Below are 17,502 nucleotides of genomic sequence, written 5' to 3' on the forward strand. Positions count from 1 at the left end.
TTGAGAGGCTCTGTTATGTTCATACTGTTAACTGGGTATAATATCACGAGTTATACGGTGTGATTGGTGTGGCTGGTATGAGTCTTACCCGGGATTCAAAATCCTTTCCTTATTGTGTCAGCTCTTCCGGGCACAGTATCCTTACTGAAGTCTGGAGGAGGGTCATAGTGGGAGGAGCCAGTGCACACCAGGTAGTCCTAATTCTTTCTTAGCTGTGCCCAGTCTCCTGCGGAGCCGCTATTCCCCATGGTCCTTACGGAGTCCCCAGCATCCACTACGGACTACGAGAAATTGATTTACCGGTGAGTAAAATCTTATTTTTCAGGCTACCTCCCAATCACCGCCCAGGAACATCAACGGCTTTGCGCCGCCAGTTGAAATGCCAGTGACTCTATGCGCAACAGCAGTCTCTGTGTACACTCAGTGGTACGCATGTGCCGCAGGCGTTTTTGGGACTTTTTGCACATGCACAGCAGCAAATAATCACTCAACTCTGCAAACATCGGCATTACGTTTGACTCTGGTTCCTTACGGCCTGGATTTATGGTGGATTGCATTGCTGGTGAGAGGATCACAAACTTATCACCAACATATTGTGGCTGTTTCTGAGTTGGGAACAAAGCAAAAAACAAACAAAAAAACATGCTGCAATGCAAGGGGGGCAAATACATTTAGTATGTTTGCAGTCAGGGTAAATACTATCTGCTTTTGCATGTAGCTCGCAAATGCTGGACTGCTTTATTATTACACTGTAATTTAGATTTGAGCTAGGACACGCTCCTCCCAAATCCAGTGGTGCCAAGAGTAGGGTAGGATCCCTAGAGTCACTCAAAGGGTCTTCTGCCTATAGCAGCCGTCCGTTGTTCCCTTAGTGTATTACACATACACACACACACATCGGTACTTAGGGTGCCGTCAGGTCTTAAATCTCAAGCTAACACAATTGACTGGAGACCGCAGGATAATTGGCTGGAATAATATACAACACACAATACAGGGAAGAACTGGAACACAGAGGGCTAACAGGCATTGTAGGGTCAGATTTCAGTAGCAGCATATGGGACACGGGGGGTCATTCCGAGTTGTTTGCTCGCTGATTAGGTAAAAAAAACGGCAAAACTGCGTATGCGTATGCACCGTAATCGCAGGCACGTCGTACGGGTACAAAGAGGATCGATGCTGGGCGATGGATTTAGCGAAGATTCCATTCGCACAGCCGAATGCAAGGCGATTGACAGGAAGAAGGTGTTTATGGGTGTCAACTGACCGTTTTCTGGGAGTGTTTGGGAAAACACAGGCGTGTCCAGGCGTTTGCAGGGCGGGTGTCTGAGGTCGATTCCGGCACCGAAAACACTGAAGTTATCGCAGCGGCTGAGTAAGTCCAGAGCTACTCTGAAACTGCACAAAATGTTTTCTCATACGTCCTAGAGGATGCTGGGGTCCACTTCATGACCATGGGGTATAGACGGTTCCGCAGGAGCCATGGGCACTCTTAAGACTTTTCAATGGGTGTGAACTGGCTCCTCCCTCTATGCCCCTCCTCCAGACCTCAGTTTTAGAAATGTGCCCAGGCAGACTGGATGCACTCTAGGGGAGCTCTACTGAGCTTCCCTGAAAAGACTTATGTTAGGTTTTTTGTTTCAGGGAGAACTGCTGGCAACAGTCTCCCTGCTTTGTGGGACTGAGGGGGCAGAAGTAGGAACCAACTTCCTGAAGAGTTTCATGGCTCTGATTCTGGCTGACAGGACACCATTAGCTCCTGAAGGGTACTGAACGCTAGCCGTGTCTAGATGCTCACTCCCACAGCACGCCATCACCCCCCTCACAGAACCAGAAGTCCAGAAGACAGGTGAGTAGAAGAAGACAGATCTTCTATCAAGAAAAGTGACGGCTGAGGTACAGCACGGCTGGTGGGAGCGCACCGCGCCATTGCTGCCCACACACACAGGCACTGCAGGGGGTGGGGTGCCCTGGGCAGCAAAAACACCTCTATAAACTGGCAAAAAGAGGGCATAAGATGCCCATGCACAGCCCTACCCCCACCAGTATAAATATTATGAAAAGTTTCTAAAGGTAAAAAGGGCGGAGCTTCTTCCTCAGGCAGCCAGCACACTGCTCAGTGCCATTTTCTCTCTCAGGCTGCAGAGACATCGCTGGTCCTCCTTCACTTCTGACTACAAGTATCAGGGTGCAAAACAGGAGGGGGCACAAGCGAATTTGGTGCTTTACAAGTGTGTTTTACTATGTAAAAAGCGCTGCATGTCAGTGGGCATTCTGTGTTCACAGGCATTAGATGCTGGCGCTGGGGTTGTGAACTGGCTGCTCCTAAACTGTGTCCCTCTGACAGATTTTACTGTGGGTCTGTCCCCTATAAGTCCCAGTGTGTCTGTGTGTGTGTTGTACACGTGTGTAAGACATGTCAGAGGCAGGGAGTTCCTCCCCGGAGGAAACCATTTTAGGGACACAGAAGTGTAATGTGGTGGCGCTGCCGGCACACCAAGAGCCTGCATGGGTGAAAGAAATACGTGATAGTATGCATCATATCAATAGATTAGATAAGTCTGAATCTCATGCTGAGTGCTGGAGAAAATCTGTGGAGGATGTGATTTTTCAGGGCTCTGTTCTTCCATCCGCAGGCGACCCCTCTGGGTCACATAAGAGACCATTTGCGAATATTGGCCCTCATTCCGAGTCGTTCGCTCGGTATTTTTCATCGCATCGCAATGAAAATCCGCTTAGTACGCATGCGCAATATTCGCACTGCGACTGCGCCAAGTAATTTAACAATGAAGATAGTATTTTTACTCACGGCTTTTTCATCGCTCCGGCGATCGTAATGTGATTGACAGGAAATGGGTGTTACTGGGCGGAAACACGGCGTTTTATGGGCGTGTGGTTGAAAACGCTACCGTTTCCGGAAAAAACGCAGGAGTGGCTGGAGAAACGGGGGAGTGTCTGGGCGAACGCTGGGTGTGTTTGTGACGTCAAACCAGGAACGACAAGCACTGAACTGATCGCACTGGCAGAGTAAGGTTGAAGTTACTCAGAAACTGCTAAGTAGTTTGTAATCGCAATATTGCGATTACGTCGGTCGCAATTTTAAGAAGCTAAGATACACTCCCAGTAGGCGTAGCCTTAGCGTGTGTAACTCTGCTAAATTCGCCTTGCGACCGATCAACTCGGAATGAGGGCCATTGTGAATACTGATACCGCCACGGACACTGATTCTTATGTAGACGATAGTGACTCCAGAGAAACAGATCATAAATTGGCAAAAAATATACAATATATGATTGTGGCTATAAGGGAAGTTCTGGAAGTCACGGAAGCCACTCCTGTACATCAGGAGAAGGCTTATTTCTATAAAGAAAAGAAATCTAAGGTCACTTTCCCTCCTTCCCACGAGCTTAATACACTCTTTGAAGGGATGTGGGTGAATCCCGAAAAGAAATTTCGTATTCCCAAGAGAATTCAGATAGCTTATCCTTTCCCGGTGGAGGACAGGAAAAAATGGGAGTCACCCCCTGTGTTAGACAGTGCACTGTCCAGGTTGACAAAGAAGGTAATTCTCCCTGCACCTGGCACGGCTTCGCTAAAAGAGCTGGCAGACCGAAAGATGGAAACTACATTGAAATCCATTTATGTTGCCAATGGTATGCTGCTCAGGCCCACAATTGCTTGCGCGTGGGTAAGTCGCGCTATTGAAAAATGGTTAGATAGCGTGTCATCAGAAATTGACACGATTGATAAAGATGAGATACTCCTTAAGTTAGGGATTATCAAAGACGCTGCCGCATACATGCTAGATGCAATGAAAGATATTGGACTCTTGAGTTCACAAGCCGCTACCATGGCAGTATCGGCTCGGAGGGCGTTGTGGATTCGCCAGTGGAACGCGGATGCAGATTCCAAAAGAAATATGGAGGCTCTCCCATATAAAGGTGAGGCCTTATCTGGCGATGGACTGGATGCGTTAGTCTCGGCGGCTACCGCAGGTAAGTCGTCATTTTTGCCCTCTGCGCCTGCACCGGCAAAAAAGACATATCACCCGCACATGCAGTCCTTTTCGGCCCAATAAATACAAAAAAGCGAGAGGTTCCCCCTTCTTTGCGTTTAGGGGAAGGGGAAAGGGAAAGAAGTCCACAGCAGCTTCAGGTTCCCAGGAGCAGAAGTCTACCCCTACTTCTGCCAAATCTTCAGCATGACGCTGGGGCTCCTTTGCGGGAGGCCGCTCGGATGGGGGCACGTCTCAAACTGTTAATCCAAGGTTGGATTCTGTCTGGCCTGGATCCCTGGGTGTTGCAAATAGTGTCCCAGGGATACAAGTTGGAGTTTCAAGACATTCCTCCATGCCGATTTTTCAAATCGACCTTGCCAGCTTCTCTTCCAGAAAGGGAAACAGTAACAGCGGCAATCCAAAAATTATGTCAGGATCAGGTCATAGTCCTGGTACCTTTGTCACAACAAGGGGAGGGGTTTTATTAAAGCCTTTTTGTAGTTCCGAAGCCGGACGGCTCGGTCAGACCGATCCTAAACCTAAAAAATATGAATCTCTACTTGAAACGATTCAAGTTCAAAATGGAATCACTGAGGGCAGTGATTTCCAGTCTGGAGGAGGGGGACTACGTGGTGTCTGTAGACATAAAAGATGCTTACCTGCATGTTCCCATTTATCCTCCTCACCAGGCTTATCTGAGATTCGCGGTTCAGGATTGCCATTACCAATTCCAGACGTTACCTTTCGGTCTCTCCGCGGCGCCGAGGGTATTCACCAAGGTGATGGCGGAGATGATGGTTCTCCTGCGTCAAAAAGGAGTCAATATAATTCCTTATCTAGACGATCTCCTGATAAAGGCGAGATCCAGGGAGCAGTTGTTACAAAACATCACACTCTCCCTGTCAATACTCCACAACACAGTTGGATCATAAATTATCCAAAGTCACAGTTGGAACCGCTGACAAGATTGTCTTTTCTCGGGATGATTCTGGACACAGAAGTTCAGAGAGTATTTCTTCCGGTGGAAAAGGCTCTGGAAATCCTGAAAATGGTAAAACAGATATTGAAACCATCGAGTGTGTCGATCCATCAGTGCATTTGGTTGTTGGGGAAGATGGTGGTGCCCTACGAGGCCATACAGTTTGGCAGGTTCCATGCCAGGGTATTCCAGTGGGACCTGTTGGACAAGTGGTCGGAATCCCACCTACACATGCACCGGAAGATAATCCTGTCGTCAAAAGCCAGGATTTCGCTCCTGTGGTGGCTACACAGTTCTCACCTACTAGAGGGACGCAGGTTCGGGATTCAGGACTGGGTCCTGGTAACCATGGATGCAAGTCTCCGAGGCTGGGGAGCTGTCACTCAGGGGGAAAGCTTCCAAGGAAAATGGTCAAGTCAGGAAGCATGCCTTTACATAAACGTGCTGGAATTGAGAGCCATTTACAACGGCCTTCAACAAGCGGTACATCTTCTTCAAGATCATTCCGTGCAGATCCAGTCGGACAATGTAACAGCAGTCACGTACATAAACAGGCAGGGCGGAACGAAAAGCAGAGCGGCAATGCCAGAGGTGACGAAGATCCTCCTCTGGGCAGAAAGACATGTAAAGGCTCTGTCAGCAATTTTCATTCTGGGAGTGGACAGCTGGGAAGCAGACTTCCTCAGCAGACATGATCTCCATCCAGGAGAGTGGGGTCTTCATCAAGAGGCCTTTGCAGAAGTGACAAGTCGTTGGGGAATTCCTCAAATAGACATGATGGCGTCCCGCCTCAACAAGAAACTTCAGAGATATTGTTCCACGTCGAGGGACCCTCAAGCAATAGCGGTGGACTCCCTAGTGACACCGTGGGTGTTTCCGTCGGTCTATGTGTTCCCTCCACTTCCACTCATTCCAAAGGTGATAGAGATTATAAAAAGAACAAGGGTTCAGGCGATACTCATTGTTCCAGACTGGCCAAAGAGGGCCTGGTATCCAGATCTTCAGGAGTTGCTCATAGAAGATCCCTGGCCTCTTCCTCTACGGGAGGAACCGTGCATGTATCAAGACTTACCGCGGCTGCATTTGACGGCATGGCGGTTGAACGTCAAATCCTAGCCCGAAAGGGTATTCCCAGTGAAGTCATTCCCACACTTCTTCAGGCTAGAAAAGAAGTAACGGCAAAGCATTACCACCGTATTTGGAGGAAATATGTGTCTTGGTGGGAATCCAAGATGGCTCCTACGGAGGAATTTCAGCTGGGGCGTTTGCTCCATTTTTTGCAAGCAGGTGTGGATGCGGGCCTAAAGTTAGGCTCTATTTAAGTACAAATTTCGGCCATATCAATCTTCTTTCAGAAAGAATTGGCCTCCCTTCCGGAAGTTCAGACCTTCGTGAAAGGCGTTCTGCACATCCAACCTCCGTTTGTGCCTTCTGTGGCACCGTGGGATCTTAATGTGGTATTGCAGTTCCTGCAATCTCATTGGTTCGAACCTTTGCGTAAGGTTGAGTTGAAATTCCTTACTTGGAAAGTAGTTATGTTGTTGGCCTTGGCATCCGCAGGGCGGGTATCTGAGTTGGCGGCTTTGTCTCACAAAAGCCCCTATTTAATCTTCCATGCTGATAGAGCGGAGTTGAGAACTCGCCAGCAATTTCTGCCAAAAGTGGTTTCATCATTTCACGTAAACCAGCCTATTGTGCCAGTGGCTACTCGAAGTCTCTCGATGTGGTCAGAGCTTTGAAAATATATGTTGCAAGAACGGCGCAGATTAGGAAAACAGAGGCTCTGTTTGTCCTATGGGCTTCCAACAAGATTGTGGCTCCTGCTTCCAAGTAGACTATTGCGCGCTGGATCTGTAATACGATTCAGCAGGCTCATTCTACGGCAGGATTGCCGTTACCGAAATCGGTGAAAGCCCATTCTACCAGAAAGGTGGGCTCATCCTGGGCGGCTGCCCGAGGGGCCTCGGCATTACAGCTTTGCCAAGCTGCTACTTGGTCGGGTTCAAACACCTTTGCGAAGTTTTACAAGTTTGATACCCTGGCTGAGGAGGACCTCTTGTTTTGTCAATCGCACTCTCCCGCCCGTTCTAGAGCTTTGGTATAAACCCCATGGTTCTTGAAGCATCCCCAGCATCCTCTAGGACGTATGAGAAAATAGGATTTTAATACCTACCGGTAAATCCTTTTCTCTTAGTCCGTAGAGGATGCTGGGCGTCCGTCCCAGTGCGGGCTGTATCTGCAGTTTGGTTATGGTTACACTCATGTTGAGTTAAGTTCAGTCAGTCTGTGACTGATGTTGGTCATGCCGTTGCATGCGTTGTTGTTGAATGCCATGTTGTACGGCGTGTTTGAGGTGTGAGCTGGTATGTATCTCACCTTAGTTTTAAAAAATTTAATAAATCCTTTTCCTCTAAATGTCCGTCTCCCTGGGCACAGTTCCTATAACTGGAGTCTGGAGGAGGGGCATAGAGGGAGGAGCCAGTTCACACCCCTTTTAAAGTCTTAAAGTGCCCATGTCTCCTGCGGATCCCGTCTATACCCCATGGTTCTTAAAGCATCCCCAGCATCTTCTACGGACTAAGAGAAAAGGATTTACCGGTAGGTATTAAAATACAATTTTTTGGCCTCAAATCCCGGAATTCCGCCGATCTCAGGATTGGCCACCCTAGTCAGGACTTTCACTGCACCTCAGCTAATTGCACAGATCAGCTGACCATGTCACAGAGAAGGCGTTCACCAATCCCTGGGTGCAGTGTGCAGATAAGTTATATTTTATTTTATTACTGTCTATTATAGATGGCAGAGGGACAATAGAGCAGGCAGGAGCACATAGGGGGAGATCCAGGGCAAACTCATCACGCGGGCAGGGATTGCCGGTACACATTGCAAACACATTCTCAGGGTATTGTTTGTGAAAAATACCTAAAAAGTGCAGCAAGTGGATTCGCCGGGGACAGAGCTTTCTCGCAATCTCTGTCCCGGCATACACGTTTTAATGCATTCATGCAATATTTTCAAATATCGCATTGTATATACAGGTTGAGTATCCCGTGTCCAAATATTCCGAAATACGGAATATTCCGAAATACGGAATTTTCGGAGTGATAGTGAGATAGTGAAACCTTTGTTTTCTGATGGCTCAATGTACACAAACTTTGTATAATACACAAAGTTATTAAAAATATTGTATTATAAGATTTTCAGGCTGTGTGTATAAGGTGTATATGAAACATAAATGAATTGTGTGAATGTACACACACTTTGTTTAATGCAAAAAGTTATAAAAAATATTGGCTAAAATGACCTTCAGGCTGTGTGTATAAGGTGTATATGTAACATAAATGCATTCTGTGCTTAGACTTAGGTCCCATCACCATGATATCTCATTATGGTATGCAATTATTCCAAAATACGGAAAAATCCCATATCCAAAATACCTCTGGTCCCAAGCATTTTGGATAAGGGATACTCAACCTGTATATGTGAATTTATTGCATCACAACCGCATCTGATTGTAGTAAATAAGCCTCTTGCTCCTTTGCTTTGCTTGCAGCTCAGAAGCAGCCCCAGTATGTCTTCAATGACATTAAAGGGAATACATGTTAAAAAATTAAGTTTCTTTATATATAAACATGCTGCTAAATGTAAAGACATTCAGATAAATATGTTTATTTGTAATAAACTTCCATTAGCAGAGCGGTTTCTTCCCAAGAGACGCGTAGTAAAGTGAAATAATACATTTGTTTGATTTTCTACGTAGCTTGTTCATATTTACTATGCACAATGGGACACATGTACTAAGGTGGTCATTCTGAGTTGTTCGCTAGCTGCATTCGTTTGCTGTGCAGCGAAGAGGCAAAAAAAGGCACTTCTGCGCATGCGTATGCACTGCAATGCGCACGCACGACGTACTATTACAACGAACGATGTAGTTTCACACAGGGTCTAGCTTTTCTGTCGCATTGCTGGCCGCAGAGTGATTGACATGAAGTGGGCTTTTCTGGGAGTCAACTGACCGTTTTCAGGGAGTGTTCGAAAAAACGCAGGCGTGCCAGGAAAAAGCAGGCATGGTTGGGCGAACGCAGGGCGTGTTTGTGACGTCAAAACAGGAACTGAACAGTCTGAAGTTATCGCAAGCGCTGAGTAGGTATTGAGCTACTCTAAAACTGCACAAATTTTTTTTGCTGCCTGTGACGACGCTGCCGGCCAATTCCACAAATACGCCAATTTGCGAACTGCCACACGCGCCGTACGGGGGTCACTTTGACACACGGGATTACTTAAATACTTTCAGCTGCCACCAGCAAAGACTTTTCAACGTATTACGGACGTTGCAGGCAGGAGCGGTCCTTGGTGCGGGCAAGCAGTGCCTTTGCCCGGGGCGCTGCGGCCTGGGGGAGCGGCCGCAGGCACCGCCGCCTGCCCGCACTCCGCTCCCTGCTCCACGGCTGCAGCAGACGCCGTGGGCTGTGTGGGCGTCCGCTGCAGCCGGCTCCAGGCACAAACACTAGAGGTCGTTATTGACCTCTAGTGTCTGTGCGGCGCTATGGGAGAGACGTCATTGACGTCTCTCCTATAGAGAGGAGCGGGCGGCCAGACTGACGGAGCAGCAGCAGCAGAAGAAGCAGGAGCGGGGCAGTGGTAAGTATTGTTTTTATTATTTTGTGTGTGTGTGTGTTTGTAAGCGGGGGGGCACAGCGACATGGGGCAAATAAAGAGGGGGCACAACAACTGGGGGCAAATAAAGAGGAGGCACAAATACTGGGGGCACATAAAGAGGGGGCACAACTACAGGGGGCAAATAAAGAGGGGGCACAACAACTGGGGGCAAATAAAGAGGAGGCACAAATACTGGGGGCACATAAAGAGGGGGCACAACTACTGGGGGCAAAATAAAGAGGAGGCGCAAATAAAGAGGGGGCACAACTACTGGGGGCAAATAAAGAGGAGGCACAAATACTGAGAGCAAATAAAGAGGGGGCACAACTACTGGGGGCATATCTACAGGGGCAAATCAACTGGGGGGCACAGCTACTGTGAGCATAACTGGCCACGCCCCTCCCCTATGAAGCCACGCCCCCGCACACTAACTGTTTTGCCACGGGGGGGGGGGGGGGGGGCGCCAGTGGTAACTCTCGCACTGGGCGCCACAAGGGGTAGAACCGGCCCTGGTTGCAGGTGTCTTTAGCTTTACCTGTCACACACACACTGCAATACGTAGAAAAATAGGTAGGCGTGAGCCACACAGGCATTGAGTTCATAAGAACAACTGAAATCAGAACTAAAATTAGGATTTTAATTTCAAGAATACTTCAGAGCTTTGGTTACAAAAAGGTTACAAAGATTATTAAGAATATTTTAAAAACACACACAGAATACAGCAATCTCAATAAATGAAAAGGAAATAAAAACTTACAGAAACCCTACTCACTTACGCAAGCGAATTTTAGATATTTCTGCCGTGGGGGACTTCACAGAATACTCAGGTCATCTCCAGCATTTACCAGCTGTGTCCCCAAGAGATCACAACATCTATTTTCATGAGAGGGACAGATACAGTCTCCAGCTTCATCAGGCCCCCTCACTTGGGATTTTTAACTAGTTTCCTGCTGGACAAAACACCTACACCAGGTTTACATTTTGTTGGTGATAGAAAGAAGCACAGGAGAAGGGGAGGGGGTGTAGACCAAAGGCATTGAAATCTCCTTCAAAGAGAGTGAGGTCTGGGAGGATTTGTACCTTGTCCCCCCTGGACAGCTTTATGACTAGCCAGGAAGTTTCGGCTCTGTTATCTAAACATGTGGACTCCTTTTACTTCCATCAGGTAATTGGTCTGGCCATCTCCCTCTTTTTTTTTTTTTAAACACATTTTATTGGAGGCCATCTCCCTCTTATCAGTATTTATAACCTCTGGTCTGGTCCTTGCACATGTCATCTCAAACTTTATGGTCTGCAGATCTCCCCCAGCCTGGATGGATTGAGGTTAAGTGCAGGACATTGCATATCAGCCATTTTGTCACATGTAGGCTGAAATAGTACAAAATAATATATATACAGTCACTTGAAAACATTATTGGTGATTATTCCTGGAGGTAATCACCACCCCTTAGATCACATATAATTTGTGATCCTCATTTCTGTATTTAAACGTGACACTGCCGCTCTGCGATCCTTTCGTTCGCACTTCTGCTAAGCTAAAATACACTCCCAGTGGGAGGCGGCATAGCGTTTGCACGGCTGCTAAAAACAGCTAGCGAGCGATCAACTCGGAATGACCACCAAAGTCTTTAAGAGGGATAAAATATACAGAGATAAACTACCAACCAATCAGCTCCTGTCATTTTTCAAACACAGCCTGTAACACGGCACTTAGGAGCTGGTTTGCCGGTATTTTATCTCTCTTCACTTTATCACTCTCGACAGCTTAGTACATCTCCCCCAATGACCTAAGTTCAGTTGCAGTACCCAATAATATTTTATAACACACGTGACACTTGTATTTTGCTGTCGGATTAAATGTAATGTAAGTAATCATTTTGCGTTGATGTGCAAGTCGTTATGCTCTAAATGGCAATTACAGTGACAGTTTCCAGGTGTCTTTGCGGTGGCTTCCGCCGGTAAGACGCGTCCTATTTTACATGTACCTGTAAAGATGAATTGTTCAGGGATAATTAACTTTGCCCGAGGGTGGTTATTTTTATCTCCTGTTTCACACCTTGCAGGTTTTATACAAAGTTTTCAATTCTTTTGTTGAGATGGGTCCGCGGAACGTCCAGGCTACAGATTACATGAAAGGAGTTGGTGAGTGAAGACATGTTCCTATGTGCATAGACCTCTGTTCAGCGGAGAAATGGCAGACGGCAGACGGTTGCAGTGCTAAGACGAGGGAGAAATATATAATGAGTTATTGAACAATGTGGTGGCGGTAAGGGAAGTTAGTGGTAAAGAGGAGGGGTGGTATAATGAGTTGACACTGTAATATAATATATTCCCTATTCATTTGGTATCAATATTGCCCGTTCTGAAATCCATTGTCCAAAAGCCGAATAAACACGAGGAACAGAAATAAGTATTAACTCTAGTTATTAACATTACCCCTCTGACAGGCGAGTAGGGCTTTAGATGGGGTCTTCAATTTGTTGCACATCTCTAGATTTTTGTGAAGGTAGAATTTGAATAATATACAAGGTGATTCAAAAGTCGTAGTACACCCTCTTGTTTCGAAAACTGTGCAGGAAATGGGAAAACTGAATACTCCAGTAAGGTATGGGTGAGGTGGGCTATTTTTTAGGGTATGTACTGAAAATGGGCTCCATCTTGAAATCGGCCATCTTGAATATAAATCAGTTTTTTCAAATAGAAAGCAGGTTGTGTAATATGTCAAACAACAACAGAATTTGCTGAAAAGTTTATTGCTGCAAACAGATTTGAAATAGCAGTTATGGTTCAAAAGTTACAACACTTTTTTTGTTGCAGGTAACTGAAGATGGCTTTGACAAAAGAGAATTGAGAGAATTGAGGTCATTTTGATGTCTGGAAAACAAAGTTTCCGTGTCATAGCTGCAGACTTTAACAACCAGCACCCAGAAAGACCTCCAATTTCACATAACCACTGGGGGTCATTCCGACCCGATCACTCGCTGTAGTTTCTCGCAGCGCAGCGATCGGGTCGGAACTGCGCATGCGCTGGGCAGCGTTGCCTAGCGATCGCCTCTGAGACAGAAGCGGTCGCTGGGCGGGAGGGGGCTGAACGGCGGCGTTAAGACGCCGTTTAGGTGGAGCGGTCCGGCCAACGCAGGCGTGCCCAAACCATTGGGGGGCAGGCCGTGGCAGCTGCGTGACGTCATACGCAGCCGCTGCGGGCCGGGGAGCGACGAGTAGCTCCCGGCAAGCACGCTAATGCTGCGCTGGTCAGGAGCTACTCTTGAAGTGCAATGCCTTTGCACTTCTGCGGGGGTGCCCGGCACTGACATGCGGGGCGGATTAGCCCTGTGCTGGGCGTCCCCCCGCATGTCAGTGTGAATGATTGTAACTGTGCTAAATTTAGCACAGCTACGATCAACTCGGAATGACCCCCACTGTCAGGTGCCTAATTTCCAAATTCCGAGAAACTGGGACTGTGTCCGACAAGTCACAGAGTGGTCGTCCAAAAAGTGCTACTGATGAGACGACCTCAACAATGGTTTCGGCATCCTTCATGAAGAGCCCACAACGAAGCATGTTCTCCAGACATCAAAATGTCCTCAATTCACTCTTCTTTTGTCAAAGCCATCTTCAGCTATCTGCAACAACAAAAAAGTGTTGTAACTTCTGAACCATAACTGCTATTTCCAATCTGACTTAGATTCAAGATGGCGCCCATGTTTGGTACATACCCTAAAAGATAGCCCACCTCACCCATACCTTACTGGAGTATTCAGTTTTTCAATTTCCTGAACAGTTTTTAGAACAAAAGGGTGTACTGTGACTTTTGAATCACCCTGTATATGTTATATATAAGGGGATGTACACCTTTAGTAACTAAGGTTGGTTATATGTAAAATAAACTTTAATAACATGGCGCAGTAAACACACAGGTGCTGTAACACATAGCGACCAGACTATAGCTGATTTATTGATGGTGTTCGCAAATCTGCCATCACTTGCCAAGCGTTCCTGCTCAGGAGCCTGAGGTCACTGATGTCATCACTGCCTGTCCGCCGTCGCTGCTCTGCAAAGTGTTTCTCACTAGGCTTATGCTCTGCCTAACCCTGCCATATGTTCTCTCATTCCTCCAATAGGCTCCTTCTTCGTGGTGAGTCTCGGAGGTACGGCTGTTGGCCTAGTCTTCGCCTTCCTGCTCGCACTGATCACGCGTTTTACCAAGCGGGTGCGCATGATAGAGCCGCTCTTCATCTTCCTGATTGTGTACCTTGCCCACCTGACCGCAGAGATGGTCTCGCTTTCCTCTATACTGGCGTGAGTACATTGTCCCAGTCGGTGACTGACGCGTGTTGCTGACTGTACATGGGAACACGATAGAGCATGACGCGTTTTACCTCAGCTGAAATCACACACACACACACACACACACACACACACACACACACACACACACACACACACACACACACACACACACACACACACACACTGGACCTCTGTCACACAATTGTATAGTTTAGCCCCGCACATGGGTGGATTTACTCTGGGGACTGGCAGATGGATTTCTTCCAGGGTGGAAGGGGGGGGGGGGGGGGGGGAGGTTAACACATCTTCTGTTTCATGTGCTTTGAGCTGGCGTTGCAGTATTGAAAATGGGTGTGGCCTTTACGGACATTCTACGAATTACATCTGCTGGTCGTTTCCTCCCAGCGTCTACTACTCTTTCACTAAAATGTTTCCTAACAGTAGAATGTGCAGCAGCAGCTACGGACATTGGGGGTCATTCCGACCTTTTTTGCTCGCTGCGTTTTCACGCAGCAGAGCGAACGGGTCCCTGCTGCGCATGCACCGACGCCTTTGTGTGCATGCGGCACGGCCGACGGCCGTGGCAGGACAGAGATCGCCTCTGCCTGATTGACAGGCAGAGGCGATCGATGGGCGGGAGGGAGTGAAACGGCTCGCTAAAGCTGCGCTGGGCGGGAGTTACTCCTGAAGTGCAAAGACATGGCCGCTGTGCGATGCCTTTGCACTTCTGCGGGGTGGGCCGGACTGACATGCGAGGCGGACTAGCCCCGTGCTGGGCGTCCCCCCGCATGTCAGGAAAGATGATCGTAGCTGTGCCAAATTTAGCACAGCTACGATCAACTCGGAATGACCCCCATTGTTCTCCAGATGCGGGAATAGCACCAGCAGTCTGTAATGGAGAGGAAGTGATCCTTTATTTCAGAACTGCCTCGGAATGTTAGGGTTGCACCGAACAGTATATTTTACCTTCTTGTGAAATTTAAATCATTGTGGTTTAATGGTCCTTTAAGACTGCTGTGAGATTATATCTACAGCTCCCACGTATCGCACACCCCTGGTATATCACACATGGCTCACTTCTGTATAGACGGAGCCAGTCCTTGCTTGATGGAGAGAGGCTGAGTCAGAGCGGGGATGTGGAAAGGACGCGTTGACATCTCACTAGGGACAGAGCGACCGTCTGTCACAAACACCGTGACTCATACGTGTGACCAGGAGAACATTACAAATCTCAGGCAGCACGATCTGCCCCAGGTCCTACTGGCTTCCTTACAGACTTCTTCCCAAGTAATTATGTGTATACTTTTGTCATATCAAGTCACCCCGCTTATGATTAACGGCGCTCTGTGTAAGAATCCGCTCCGGGAAGTAAGATCATTGGTTTATTACACTAACACGGACATATCTATAGCCAGAATAAAGTGACCTAATATTTTAATACAAGGGTAGGCAACATTTTTCTCTTGGTGCCAGACCTTCAGCATTACAAGCCAAAAACGTTTACGGAGCAAAACCACCAATTACAGCATATATAAACATTTACACAATGATTTGGTTGGGGCTAATACTGTCAGTGGCTTCCCTGTCCTTCCTGTGTTATAGCTGGTTGGCGCAGGTTAGGTTGATGATATGCAGTCAGGAGACAGAAACATGTTTCATAATTCTGTATTGTTATGCAGCTGTCAGCTGGACTGTCTGTGGCTCGCACACTAAAGACCTGGGCTGGATGTGGGTCTTAGGCTTGGAGATGGAATATGATAACTATAGTGGGTGCAAGGAATGCCACTGCTATGGGGCCCAGAAGCTTAGGGGGCCTGCACTCAGGTTTATATAGTTGCATACCAATTTCCCAGATTTGCCTGCTAAGCAATTGGACTCTGATCCATTGCCCAGCCTGATTGTGTGACATTACATTATCAGGGAGAGGTGTGCAGTGGATGTTATATTGACAAGGAGGCACGGAAACATGGCTTAAGTTGAACTGTAGTTCACTGTAATGTGGTACAATATGAACTGGAGGGAGCTGTAATCATGGTCGCAACTAATGTGTGTGGTGGTGGTGGGGGGGGGGTATATTGTAGCATGCCCAAATGGTACCCTCTGTAACGGAAGGATGTTGGAGAGGAGGGCAAGAGTGCACATAGGAGGGGGACTAAACCTGCACTGCCACTTGAAGCATCCTCACTTTCCACCTTGTTGCCTGGTCCTGTCCTACTGTAGCAATGTGTGCCCTATGCGGCTACTGGAGTCGTTATTTGGGTCCATGTATGTGAATTAAGTCATGGTTGTTTGTGATTTAGTAAGGGTTTGCATATTTGAGCACTGTTGTTAAGTATCTTCAATAAGGTTCAAAAGAAAAAATATATCGAAAGCTTTTTAAGTGAAATTGATTTGATAATGCCGCATAATATAAACAGTATATTTTAAAGGTGCTAAATTAAGAGACACACCATGTGATATCTGACGCACAGGGCCCGGTCCTGAGTCTGACGCAGCAGAGCAATTTTGTTTCTGCTGTGTGTTTGTCGCATTGTAGTTGCGATTGAAGCGCACAGGAGACGCACGGTCTCGGAAATGTTCTGAAAATGTACTGGGAGCTCCTGGGCGGTGGCATGTCACTGATAGTGAGGCAGAATTCTTCACATTGAAGGCCATTATTATTATTATTATTATTAGCAGTTTCTTATATAGCGCAGCATAGTCCGTTGCGCTTTACAATTAGAACAACAGTTACAGAACAAAACTGGGCAAAGACAGACAGACATAGAGGTAGGAAGGCCCTGCTCGCAAGCTTATCGGGAAATAGACATTGATACACAAGGATAGATGCTACCTGTTACATAATGGTTCCCCAGATTGCTAGGTTCTTAGTGGGTTGTATGATAAGATCACCCAGCAATGCTGGAAGACAAAATGTGAGGTTATGGGGACTGTGCAGAGGGAATGTAACTGGATAGGGAAGCATTGAAGGTTATGTGTGTTGGTCTGGAATTTGGTAGGCTTGTCTGAAGAGATGAGTTTTCAGGGAATGTTTAAAGGTTTGGAGACTAGAGGAGAGTCTTATTGTGCGTGGGAGGGCATTCCACAGAGTGGGTGAAGCCCGGGTAAAGTCCTGTAATTTTGAGTGGGAACAGGTAATACAAGAGACGCAGATCTTGTGCAGAGCGGAGAGATCTGGTAGGGAGATATTTTGAGATGAGTGAGGAGATGTATGATGGTGCAGTTTGGTTATTAGCCTTGTATGTAAGTAAAAGTATTTTATATTTAACACGGTAGAATACCGGTAACCAATGACTGACTGACAAAGCGGATCAGCAGATGAACAACATCTAGCGAGGAAGATTAGCCTCGCAGCTGCATTTACAATGGATTGTAGTGGTGAGAGCCTATGTTTGGGAAGACCAGTAAGGAGACTATTACAGTAATCAATGCGGGAGATGATGAGTGCATAGATCAGAGTTTTTGCAGTGTCTTATGTAAGGTATGGTCGTATTTTGGATATGTTTTTTAGGTGCATGTTACATGATTTGGAGACAGATTGAATGTGTGGAACAAAGGACAGTTCAGAGTCAAGGGT

The 17,502-nt window shown here is 47.0% G+C and overlaps 1 protein-coding gene across 2 annotated transcripts in view; it reads left to right on the plus strand.

The window, feature by feature from the left end:
• The window catches only part of SLC9A5 (solute carrier family 9 member A5), a 362,632-nt gene that overhangs the window by 177,094 nt on the left and 168,036 nt on the right, over window positions 1–17,502 (plus strand). For both annotated transcript variants that reach the window (XM_063945599.1, XM_063945598.1), the window contains exons 4-5: window positions 11,699–11,777; window positions 13,757–13,934. In XM_063945599.1, coding sequence (XP_063801669.1) covers window positions 11,699–11,777; window positions 13,757–13,934 — 257 coding nt within the window. The remainder of the gene's footprint in view (window positions 1–11,698; window positions 11,778–13,756; window positions 13,935–17,502) is intronic.

The sequence above is a fragment of the Pseudophryne corroboree genome, chromosome 11 (genome assembly GCF_028390025.1).
Source record: "Pseudophryne corroboree isolate aPseCor3 chromosome 11, aPseCor3.hap2, whole genome shotgun sequence".
NCBI classification, from domain to species: Eukaryota; Metazoa; Chordata; class Amphibia; order Anura; family Myobatrachidae; genus Pseudophryne; species Pseudophryne corroboree.